This window comes from Lampris incognitus, chromosome 13 (assembly GCF_029633865.1).
Source record: "Lampris incognitus isolate fLamInc1 chromosome 13, fLamInc1.hap2, whole genome shotgun sequence".
In the NCBI taxonomy this organism is placed as follows: Eukaryota; Metazoa; Chordata; class Actinopteri; order Lampriformes; family Lampridae; genus Lampris; species Lampris incognitus.
Genome location: NC_079223.1, coordinates 40267941 through 40280800, shown reverse-complemented (window position 1 = coordinate 40280800; position 12860 = coordinate 40267941). Strand labels below are relative to the sequence as shown.

General features: G+C 49.0%; 1 protein-coding gene across 3 annotated transcripts in view; it reads right to left on the bottom strand.

The window, feature by feature from the left end:
• Window positions 1–12860, bottom strand: part of cpeb3 (cytoplasmic polyadenylation element binding protein 3) — a 57025-nt gene that overhangs the window by 18923 nt on the left and 25242 nt on the right. For all 3 annotated transcript variants that reach the window (XM_056292218.1, XM_056292219.1, XM_056292217.1), the window contains 2 exons: window positions 6011–6178; window positions 4580–4669 (listed from right to left, as the gene is read on the bottom strand). In XM_056292218.1, coding sequence (XP_056148193.1) covers window positions 4580–4669; window positions 6011–6178 — 258 coding nt within the window. The remainder of the gene's footprint in view (window positions 1–4579; window positions 4670–6010; window positions 6179–12860) is intronic.

Below are 12860 nucleotides of genomic sequence, written 5' to 3'. Positions count from 1 at the left end.
GGGATCTATTAAAACAAACTTGACAAGAGAATGTGCGCACCTGTACGGAAACTGTGGCCCATGCGTACGAACATTTTGGAGATGGGGGAAATTGGCGACACAGATGGCAAGGTGGTGAATCGAAGCCAGATTGTTGAAATTAAATGGAAAAAAATTTCAAAAAAAGTTTGGTTTGTTGGAACATGTTAAAGGTGACAGAACACGTCTTACTCGCATCTCAGTCGATGGTTCTTGTGAAATCCTACCTCGATTGAAACCGCATGGGCAAAACCAGGTGGTAAGACACGAGGGAGAAGCTGAGAGAGACTAGTGATGGTGCAGACAAAAAAAATATTTTGCAATCTTTAACATTTTACTACAGCATATGTTTTTAGACGCACTCACTCAACATTGGAGTCCCCAGCCCACCGACTCTACACAGATGGTACAGTAACGTGGGACTAAATGTCAGTTTGTGAGTGAGTGAGCGAGCGAGTTAGAACCCAGGTTCCATGAGGTGCTTCACATCTACTACTACTACAACTTTCCACTGCTCCTGTTAGGGGTCGCCACAGTGGATCATCCAGTTCCATCTCTTCCTGTCTTCTGCATCTTCCTCTGTCACACCAGCCACCTGCATGTCCTCCCTCACCACATCCTTAAACCTCCTCTTTGGCCTTCCTCTTCCCTGGTAGCTCCATAGTCATCATCCTTCTCCCAATATACCCAGCATCTCTCCTCCACACATGTCCAAGCCATCTCAATCTTGCCTCTCTTGCTTTGTCTCCAAACCGTCCAACCTGAGCTGTCCCTCTAATATACTCATTCCTAATCCTGTCCTTCCTCGTCAGTCCCAGTGAAAATCTTAGCATCTTCAATTCTGCCACCTCCAGCTCCACCTCCTGTCTTTTCATCAATGCTACCGTCTCCAAACCATATAACATAGCTGGTCTCACGACCATCTTGTAAACCTTCCCTTTAACTCTTGCTGGTACCCTTCTGTCGCAAATCACCCCTGACACTCTTCTCCACCCACTCCACCCTGCCTGCACTCTCCTCTTCACCTCTCTTCTGCACTCCCTGTTACTTTGCACAGTTGACCCCAAGTATTTAACTACTCCATGAGGTGCTTCAAATCTAAAAGAAAACCCTCTAAATACGTAATTAAGTTATTTGAAGAAATAGGTCCGCCTGAGTTGCTGGTCCCGTCCGAGTCTAGCGAGCGGCGTCCTGGCCCTGAGAAGGCCTTACCCTGCCCCTGGAGTCGCTCAGAGCCACAACATGAGTCATCGCTAAACCAAAAACAGTTTCATAATTGTAAGGAGGCGCATAACTGGCAGTTTAATAGAGCGCAGGACGGAAAGTGATGACTATCTTCCATTCAGTCAAGCCTGGAAGAACGTTCATTACGAGGGGAGGCCTATGACCTCTGGATGTGAATCACACATCTGTAAATCACCCCTTAAAACGGCCCTTGTGACAGGAGGCTATACGTGGGCCTGAGTGCATGGACGGGCACACGCATAACCACCAAGATTTTCACACACACACACACACACACAAATACACGTGCACACGCTCACATTCGAAAACCTCTCGTTGGTGCCAAGAACCCAGCCGCTGGGTGCCTGCCCAAGCTACCTCGCTCGCAAATGTGGTGAGCTCACTCTGCGGCATTACAAACGCAGTATAAACAGGAAACTAAGCAGTTTCCTTTGGAATCTGTCTTTTCTGTAGAAAGACAGGTGGTAGGTTCAGGGGGTATATTAAAAAAAAGGCCTACAGCACGTTGCTGTACAACGCCGCTGACACATGCGAGACATAAGAGTGATGGGTTTCCACGCCGTTCGACACTCGCCCTCCTCAGCTCCTCTCTTTCTACAGGGCACGGTGCTCCGGCCCCCTCGTACTCATTCATTCCCCTAAAAGGATGCCGCATTTTTCCTCCTGGGCTTTGGATGCCATTGGAGCCAAGCCTATTCAAAATAATCCTCCCAGGCTTCAGAAAAAAAAAATGTAAAAAAAAAAAAAGCACACATGCACACACACATGCGCATGCACATGCACGCACACACACAGACCGATATTGAAAAATGAAAGTGAGGAGAGACACTTCTTACACGGCGCATTACCACGGGCCTGTGGAATGTCTGTTATTTCTAGCGCGCCTCTAATAGTTTCCCTAACATGACACTTAACAGTTCCCAGGCCAGATGTGAGTGATGTCATGATGGATGAGAGGGGCGGGGGGGGGGCACGGGGCAGGGAAGAGGATCGCTCCGCTCGCCTCACCTGCCCAAATAACACGCTAGAAGGCTCTGCACCGGGACATTTGCTGCTGGAGTTTTTGCGTGGATGTGCCTGCGTTTATGTGTGGGATTGCACGTGTGTGTGTGTGTGTGTGTGTGTGTGTGTGTGTGTGTGTGTGTGTGTGTGTGTGTGTGTGTGTGTTCTTTGAAAATCAGCCTGTGAGATTGCTGCAGGGGGGTGGCTCAAATAAACAAGACACCTCCTTGCCAACCCAGCGTGCGCCGTGAATTCTGCGTATGGGTAACGCGATCACTCAAAAAAAACAAAACTCCAAAGACGGTCAAAAAGCAGGAGAGTTGAGACAGCGGCGGTCTCCAACCGTGCACCATTTGAGGGCGAAGAGTGTACACTTATACATTAATAGGAAAATAACTCTATACATCAGCCGACTTCCAGGGTGTCTCCTCGCCCGCCGCCGCCCAATGACTGCTGGGATAGGCTCCAGTATCCCCGCAACCCCTGAGAGCAGGATAAGCAGTTTGGATCATGGATGGATGGATAACCAGAGTTTAGAAGTGACTTCAGCTGGCATGTCCCTACAAACGCTCATGTCTTTAACCGAGTGAACATGTTCGCAGCGACTGAGTGATCATGTCTGGGGTGACTGAGTGACCAAGTTACACAATTGGGCCGCTGGATCAGGTGACCAGCGACATCACTGACATTACATGATTGGTCAGCCGAGAGGCACGAGGGAGAGTGCACAGTTGAAGCACCCCAAATAACAATCGCTCAAGGCTCAGCGTTTTCGGTTTTTATTTTTCAAAGCCATCCAGCATGCCGGATTTCGCCACAAGAGGTCACTGTTGCATAACCTCACACAAACAGGAACAACTTTCAGATCCACGGAAACATAAAATCCGGGCAAAATCAGTTTAAAAACCTGGGTATTTTTCGGTGAAAACTGGTAAAAACAGAAAACGCTGAGCCTTTCATCATTCTTAACAAAACGCTCACTGACGAATTTGCTTAGAGGGTTGTGCAGCTTTTGCGGCCAATTCTCAAAGCATCCGCCAAGGGTGAAATGCACCCCTAACAGTGCTACCAAGTAAATAGTGCTCTGGTGCACATGGTTACATAGGATAATATGCATACATTTGGTGCAACATTGGCCCCTTTCTATGCAAATGAGTCTCATGGCAAAACCCCAGCGCTAATAGCCACATGCAATTAGAGTGAAAATTACTGCCGTCTTCAGAGAGTTGGTGGTAACTGACGCCCAGACTCTCCAGTGATCTTGGCAGCAGTGATCGTAGCCAGGCAAAGGAATCGTCATGAGCCAGGCGTGCTCTTGAGCAGATATTTCACAGGAGAATACCACTTTTTAATTTATACTTTGCCGCGTAATTGCAATCAGACACCAAACAAGGGCAAACTGCACTCAGCTGCAAAACATTATGGGCGTGTTTGCGCTGCAAGATAGCAGTTGCAAGTGATGCGCAATTCATGGCGCTATCAGCAGCTGCGACCCATTCTGTGTGAATTCACCGGTCGACGCAGAGGGAGTCTTAGAAAAACGGGAGACATCCGCAGATAGGAACAGATCAAAGATGGGGGGAGTTAACGGATAATTAGAATAGGTCTAATTACAATTAAATTAAAATCGCTTTTGAATCAATATCCCAAGAGATGAGTGGGAAGTATTGTTCTCGCAACTGCATTTAAAACCTTTTTTTTTCTTTACTCTGACATAGCTTAACCATGTCATGTGATATACTACTTCAGTACCCTTTAACCACCACACAACCACTACACAACATTGCAGATGAACATGTAATATCCAGGAATTAACATCATAGACACTACCACCAACTATCCCTGGAACAAACTGGTCGCAATTTCCAACTTTGACCATGCACGGTCCAGCCATATACAAGGTTTTGACTTAGTCTTGTTTTTAGTTTATTCTTTCACTTCTGCTTTTTATTATTCAAATTTAGTTACTTTTTCCTGTTCACGTGCTCTGACCTGTAATTATGTTTTCATTGTTGCATTTCGATATTGTGTGCGACTTGATTTGCTTCTTTCAGATGTCAGAGGACTCCAAATATAACCCCTGGGTTTCTACCTATCTGGCCACACTTAATTGATTTGAATGTATTTGCATATTTTCCCCATCTACTTGAGTTTTGCAAATAAAGCCAAATGAAAAGCAAATTAAACTGCATGCTCTTGGGCCGTGATCAGTCATGGTTGGAGACCACTGCTGCGGACTTCGGTTTTCCCCGCTGACAGACAGTCTACATGGAGGGAGAACACACAGCGGTATTATCCGAGAAGCTGTTGTTACCTTTAGGTGGGAAGTAGGATTTGCTCTCTGCTTTGTGGGGCCAATCTACCACCAGGTGCCCGTAGCGACGGAAACTGTTGGTAATTTCATCTATAAAAAAGGAGAGGAGAGAGAGAGGGAAAAAAAATTCAGACATTACTGCCCTCACCAAGTGATTTGACATGGCAACAATTCACGCCTGTGTTGCGCAATGTCAAGATGGCCGAGCAGTCAGCCCCAGCGAAACAGTACCCGGTCAGTGGTGAAATAGACACAGTTCCCATTTTATTTGCTGCAGCATTTGGCCACTTCATTAAAAAGAAGTTGAGGCTCGACACATTCAGTATTCACGGGGCTCGCCGCACAGTGGACACTTGTTAATAATTCAGCCAGCAAAGGCCGCATTGTGTGCATCACCTCTGCATGTTTTTACGTGTGCGCCTGTGCACCACGTGCTGCTCGTGTGCTTATTCAACGTGGTGCCCACATGGGAGTCAACATTACACGCCAACGTCATTCCCTTTGGTACTTTTCACACTTGTTGGAAACAACTACCACACCTGCTTTGACAAGCAGCAGGCTCATAATGTGCCCGATAGCTTAAAAAAACATGGCTTGTGGTTACGACTCTTCATTGCAGAGCGTGTATGTGCAATAATGTTCAACCATTTTAAAACTGGTTCATAATGTCTCAGTTGACGACTGTTCCGTTTGGGTTCAAGTCGTGAGAGAGGTCACCAGTTTGAATTGCCATAAGGGTTGAAATAATCATATCAGGGGCATCCGGGTAGCGTGGCAGTCTATCCTGTTGCCTACCAACACGGGGATCTCCGATTCGAATCCCCATGATACCTCCGGATTGGTTGGGCGTCCCTACAGACACAATTGGCCGTGTCTGCGGGTGGGAAGCTGGATGTGGGTATGTGTCCTGGTCGCTGCACTACCGCCTCCCCTGGTCGGTTGGGGCGCCTGTTCGGGGAGGGAGAACTGGGGGGAATAGCTTGAGCCCCCCATGCACTACGTTCCCCTGGCGAAACTCCTCACTGTCAGGTGAACAGAAGCGGCTGGCGAGTCCACATGTATCGGAGGAGACATGTGGTAGTCTGCAGCCCTCCCCGGATCGGCAGAGGGGGTGAAGCAGCAACCGGGACGGCTCAGAGAGTGGGGGTGATTGGGCAGGTACAACTGGGGAGAAAAAAATCCCCCAAAAAAAGAGAATCATATCAAAGTGAGCTGCATCCCTTCCTTCAACAACTTTTGTTGACGTGGCCTTCAGAGATCCAGATTATCTTCCACAGTGCAGCTTGTTAATGAGTGGTCAAACAGCAGCAGACCTCGGACGCAACGGGTCACCACCAAGTGCGAACGCTCGCCACCCTGAATCCAGAATGGCGCTGAAAAAGTCCACATGAATTGATTATCATCGTTATTATCCTAACTCTCCGCTCTTACCTTCATCAATGTCGGGGGGCAGGCCTCCGACAAAGACTTTCCTGGAGTAGCGCTCCATCCTTTCTCCGTTCTGACAGCGGGTTGGTGAATTCAGGCCTGGCGTCAAGGAGGGGTCGCCGTGGCCATCGTCAAGGAAACCGTCTTCAAAGGGAAACAGAGAGGAACGACCTGCGAGAGCGAGAGAGACGGGGAAATTGGTGGAGGAGAGGGAGGGGGGAAAAAAGAACGAGGGAAACAAGGTGAGAGAAGAGGAGTATGAAAGACTGAATGATTACTGCATGAACAATAACTGGAAAAAATATACACTGATCCCCCCCCCCCCAATACCTTATAAAATTAAATTGGACAGAATTTTCACTTGTGTCTGATGGTTATTAAATGCAGACCACACAATTCGGTTGAGCGATGTTCTGAAGAAATAAAATTAAACACAAATACACGAAAGGAAGATGATAAAATAAATCACAACACGTCACATGATCAAATTCCAAGCAATGGCCGTGGTACCGTGATAGTATCTCATGTACCGCTAACGCGTAAAAATGTAAAAATGAGAATACTGCCAACTCATGGCGTTCCTGGCTTGTAGGCTTCGCACTGCGGTGCACCCAGGATCAGAATAGTCATCGTTCGATGATGGACGAGACCACAGTTTCATCCTCTAACCAGAGACATCATCCCAGCAGAAGCCTAGTATGCACCCTATGCCACTGGAGGCCTTTCTGCAGGTCTGCCAAGGTTTCACTGACCCACTGAGGCAGCGTTCGACTGTCGAACCGCAGGCCAAACAGCAAGTCAGAGAGGGAGAACTGCATCTGGTTGAGAGATGAACTGTCTTTCTCTTAAGCACAGTTCAGATCCAGTTCTTCTAGTTAACGGTTAACAACTGAGATCCGGGGCCTCGTTTATAAAACCGTCCGTCAGATCCATAGGAAAAGCGTTACGTGTGCACAAAAGCTGAAAATGGCGTGTGGCAAAAAAAGAATCAAGATTTATAAAACCTTGTGTACGCCAAATCTTGCACACTTTCCTTTTGTAAACCCCCAAACCGCCTTGGAACTGCGCCCATGTGCACGAGCCTCCCGCCCCGCCCCGATATCGCCCAAAACCAGCCATACACAGTCAATGCAAAGCACTCATGAACGCTGATGTGTATAGATGAGCCTGATGGTCACTGGTTTTTCACTGTGGATCATGGCAACAACCGGGAGGATGCCCAAGAAAAGGCATTTTTCTGACACAGAAATCGAGGCGCTTGTGGAGGAGGCGGCGGTTAGAAAGTATGCATTGTTTGGTGGCCACGGCAGCAGGGTCACAAACAGGAAGGAAATGCAAGGAGTGGCAACACGTTGCTGCTACTGCGGCTAACGCAGTGAGTGCAACAGACAGAAATAATAATAATAATTAAAAAAAAAGAAAAGAGGTCAGATCTAAAGGTGGACGCCAAAAAAAGAATCGCCTTCCACCATAAGAGCGTGTCTGCTACTGGCGGGGGCAAGGGCACACCCCGGAGGTCACACCACTGCAAACACAAATGGCCTCAATACTCTGGGGAAACAAGTGTGTGTGGCTTAAGTGTCGGAGAAGGGGGGGAGACACTGACATGGCTGAGACCACAGACGAACCCGTTACAGCACAGTTTTATCTTTTATTACACGGCTGTGTAAACAATTAAATATAGAGCCATGTGAAAAAGCACACTGGGCTAATGTGTTGCTGTGTCCTTCAGTTGTTCTTCTGAGTCAATGGGGGCGGTAGGTGGCGAGGAGAGTCCCGGAGAGGGTTCTGTAGCCGTACAATGTCTTATTGCATTACGAGTGTCACTGCAGTATTTGTATGTTTCCTCCCCCCACCCCCTTTTCCTTCCCAACTTTATCTCGCCAATTACCCCACTCTTCCGAGCTGTCCTGGTCGCTGCTCCACCCCCTCTACCGATCCGGGGAGGGCTGCAGACTACCACATGCCTCCTCCCATACACGTGGAGTCGCCAGCCGCTTCTGTTCACCTGACAGTGTGGAGTTTCACCAGGGGGACATAGCGCGTGGCAGGATCACGCTATTCCCCACAGTTCCCCTTTCTCCCCTGAACAGGCGCCCTGACCGACCAGAGGAGGCGCTAGAGCAGCGACCAGGACACGTACCCACATCCGGCTTTCCACCCGCAGACACGGCCATTTGTGTCTTTAGGGACGCCCGACCAAACCGGAGGTGACACGGGGATTCGAACTGGTGATCCCCATGTTGGTAGGCAACGGAATACACCGCTACACCACCCGGACGCCCCCCAGTATTTGTATGTTTACAGCAATCAGACTGATCTTTTTATTTTGATATACTTAATTAATCCCCGTAGCGAAATTCTTCTCTGCAAACCCATCCTAGCTGTGTAGCTAAGAGCAGCGGGCAGCCTCTTTGCAGCACCCGTGGACCAACTCCAGATCTTTCTTCCTAGTGCCTTGCTCAAGGGCACAGACAGGAGTATTAATGCTAACACGCATGTCTTTTTGATGGTGGGGGAAACCAGAGCACCCGGAGAAAGCCCACTGCGGACACGGGGACAGCAATGCAAACTCCACACTGAGGATGACCCGGGATGACCCCCAAGGTTGGACAACCCCAGTGTTGAAAATGGACGTTTGATAGGTGAAAGTATTTATTTCTGTCAGTTTTGTTATGTTGAACTTGTCCTTCATTATGATTAGGACAAATAATGAGGAGATGGAGTGCGAGGACTGTGTGAAAGCTGTCACTGGCTTTAGTTCTAGACTTTGCTAATTTACACAATCCATATATGTGCAGCGGTGGCGCAGTGGTTAGCGTGGTCGCCTCACAGCAAGAAGGTCCTGGGTTTGAGCCCCAGGGTAGTCCAACCCTGGGGGTCGTCCCGGGTCGTCCTCTGTGTGGAGTTTGCATGTTCTCCCCGTGTCTGTGTGGGTTTCCTGCAGGTGCTCCAGTCTCCTCCCACAGTCCAAAGACATGTAGGTCCGGTGAATCGGCCGTACTAAATTGTCCCTAGGTGTGAATGTGTGTGTGGGCCCTGTGTGATGGCCTGGCGGCCTGTCCAGGTTGTCTCCCCGCCTGCCGCCTAATGACATCTGGGATAGGCTCCAGCATCCCCGCGACCCTGACACGGGGGATTTGAACCGGCGATCCCCGTGTTGGTAGGCAATGGAATAGACCACCATGCTAGCCGGACGCCCCCCATAGATCCCAACTTTTTGCGTGGGAAGTGGCGTACGCCTCTCTCAGACCTGTTTTGTGCGTGTGCAACAGTTATAAACGAGGCCCCCTGCTCTCGTGCACAACCCCGCCGAGCCAGGCTTACCATCCTGAGAACCAAACGTAAAACACACAGCAATGTGCTGACGTTACAAACGCCACAAAACTGCTTTCCCTCGCTGCAGAAGAAAAACAGAATTCGTTAAGATGCATGAGATCAGATGAGTCTTGTGGACAGCACGCATTACGCGGGGCGTGAATCACCTCTGAGTCAGCGTACTTCCTCAGAGGATCCAGCGCCGCTCATTTTGGGAGCGCTCACAGCAAGCATGCTCTAAACTGTACCGCAACACTTTTAAAAACAGGTTTAATTTGAGTTGGGTGTTGGCATCAAAACTGCTGCAGGAAGGAACTGCATTTATTGCAAGCACATGTCAGTTCGTTGTTCTTTTGTTTGTTCTTTTTTTTTGGGAGCTAAATCGACTGCTTTTGGTTAGGGCTGTGGTAACTTTCACTGGCAAAATGACAACAACCTGTATTTTTACCATGGATGGCCGGCCAAAGGAAAGAACCACACTCATTCACAGCGAATCAACAGGTAATAGTCAAAGGGATTTCCGTGTCTGTATCGGAGGTGTAAAAACCCGGTCCAGAAAGTAAAAACCCTGACTGTGTCTTTACTCAACCCATGTACTAAACCATCAGACTGCACTGACTAGTTTCCCAAATCAGCTGGCTTAATACATGGATGGAGTAAAGACACAGTTAGGGTTTTTACTTTTTGGACCAGATTTTTACACCTCTGCTCTGTCTAGACAAAATTACAGGTAGCACATTGACTCAGAAAAGAGAAAAAAGAAATTAGCGGAATGATTTTTTTCCCCCTCTTGCCATTAAAGCAACAAAAAAGAAAGTTCCAATACGCTGATTATGGGGTCTCTTGCCCCATCTTTATGAAATATGATTATGTGGAGGATTAAGTGCACACAAAAAAAAAAATAATTCCAACATGATTTCATTCAATCACGGCACAGATGAAAAGCAGATAGAGACATAACACTAAGACCCCTTCAGCCTCGGCAAGACGGCCCACACGGAGAGCTATCAATTGTACTCATGCCCCCATCATTACGGCAAGCAGAACCCTGGTCAAAAACGCCACACATTACCTCTTCTGCGGCCATAGCTCCTGGCTGCTTGTCAGTACAGCAAGGGGAGAGGGGCAGAGAGAGAGAGAGAGAGAGAGAGAGAAAGAGAGACAGGGGGAGGGTTGGGGTGAGGGGGAAAGAGATACACAGACATGGGTTTTGTGGAAATATAACAAACCAAAAGGAAGCAGAAAAAAAAACATCTCCAAGGCAACAGTAGGACCACAGATGGCTAGGCCTAAACTTTGGAGGTGGAAGGAGTGGATTATCACGGCCCCGGCACACCCCCACGTGACCCGCCGCACCTGCCGTATCCAGATGCTGCTGCGTGGGGAGGGGGACGTATGGCCAGGGTCGGGCAGCCACGGCGGCTTGAGATATTCAGAACACGACACCGCAGCCATAAACGGAAGCCGCAATCGCAGCCGATGAACCGGCAACGGCTCGTGTTCATGCCAATGTTCTGAGAAGGCGGACGAACGAGGCCATAAAGGAACGTGGACATGGGGCAGAGTGAGCTGGTTAGTCATTATCATGGCCCTTTTCCTTTTTCCAATTGTCAGGCAGGCCAGACTGGCCAGGAGTGGAAACTTCCCACAAGTTCAGGGAGAAGGTGTGTGAGAGAGAGAGAGAGAGAGAGAGAGAGAGAGAGAGAGAGAGAGAGAGAGAGAGAGAGAGAGAAAGAGAGAGAGAGAGAGAGAGAGAGAGAGTGGGGTGGGGTGGGGTGGGAGGTATGGAGGTGGCAGCCTTAGGGCTCTGCAAAGGGCAAGATGAACCACAGGGGGGGAAAGGAGGCAGCAGGATAAAATAAAGCCAGGGTGTAAGGGCTGGGTCGATCCCAATCCACTGTGGGGTAAAGGTACGTTACCCACTGATAAGACCATCTCATATCCTCAGATAAGTTGCATGTCCCTGTTAACAGAATAATGTAACTCGTCTCTTCTGTCCTGATCTCGATGTGTTTTGAAGTAGTACGATTTGCATCGAGGTGATCAACAGAGAAAAGTTGATTGGCAGCTCACTTGTTTATTTATTTATTTTGGTATACACTCTTATTTTCGTTTTCAAACTTCACACTTTGACCACTTATTTCAATGTACTCTGGAACCGAGAGGAAACAATACGGCCACCCCCTTTTCTCCCAATTGTATCCGACTGATCACCCTATTTTCCGAGTCATCCTGGTCGCTGCTCCACCCCCTCTGCTGCTCCACCCCCTCTGCTGATCTGGGGAGGGCTGCAGACTACCACATGCCTCCTCCGATACACGTGGAGTCGCCGGACGCTTCTTTTCACCTGACAGTAAGGAGTTTCGCCAGGGGGATGTAGCCTGTGGGAGGAGCACGGTATTCCCCCGAGTTCCCCCTCCTCCCTGAACAGGCGCCCCAACCGAGCAGAGGAGGCGCTAATGAAGCGACCAGGACACACACCCACATCCGGCTCCCCACACACAGCCATGGCCAATTGTGTCTGTAGGGACGCCCAACCAAGCCGGCGGTAACACGGGGATTCGAACCAGTGATCCCCGTGTTGGCAGGCAGCGGAATAGACCGCTAAGCTACCCAGACGCCCAACATGGCCATTTATGTCACAGAACAAATCATACTGGCTCACAACTGTGCATGAATGTTTTCCCAAACGTCTGCGTTTCTCCGTGAAACAGAACAGATTAATGTCCCATAGTTTCTTAAATGCAGATCAAGGAAGAAGCAAAATGTAGTTCAGAGGCTGTAAGCCTAACAAGCTTTCTGTGTTTTTTTTTTCTTCTGCCCCCTTGGTAATAGTGTCGAACAGACTCTCTCTTCCCCTCCCACTCATCACTTAGGGAGCACACTGTGTTTTCCTAAAACCAATATGGGCCTTTCACTGCGACAGACCCATTGTGTTGAGTCGCCTCCCCGGCTTTCCGTGAAGGAGATAATGTCTGCGAAACTTCTTCTCTCTCGCTCGGTTTTCATTAAAGCGATCTGGCTCGCCCCACCAGACTGAAGGAGTCAGGCGCTCTGCAGCTTTATCCTCTCCCCTCCTTCGCCTCAACAGAGACAAAGGCGCCTAGCAACCGGCACATGATGGAGGGACGACGTGTTGGGAAACTGTCAGATGTCCCAGTGAGGGAGGACTAGAGCCAGGAGGAGAGGAGGGAGAAACGAGGGCATGGCAGGGAGGAGGGGAAAGCGGGGAAGCAGACAGTGACACCGACACTGACTTCACACTCTATGGTGTCTGCCGGGGGAAAGAGAGAGACAGAGAGAGCATGCAAGAGCAACAGAAATATATATACTTATATATATATATATATATATATGGAGAGAGAGAGAGAGAGAGAGAGAGAGAGAGAGAGAGAGAGAGAGAGAGAGAGAGAGAGGTGGACAGAGGAACAGACAGAGAGAAAGAGAGATGAACAGAGAGAGAGGAACAGAGAGAGAGATGGACAGAGGAACAGAGAGAGAGATGGACAGAGGAACAGAGAGAGAGAGAGAGAGA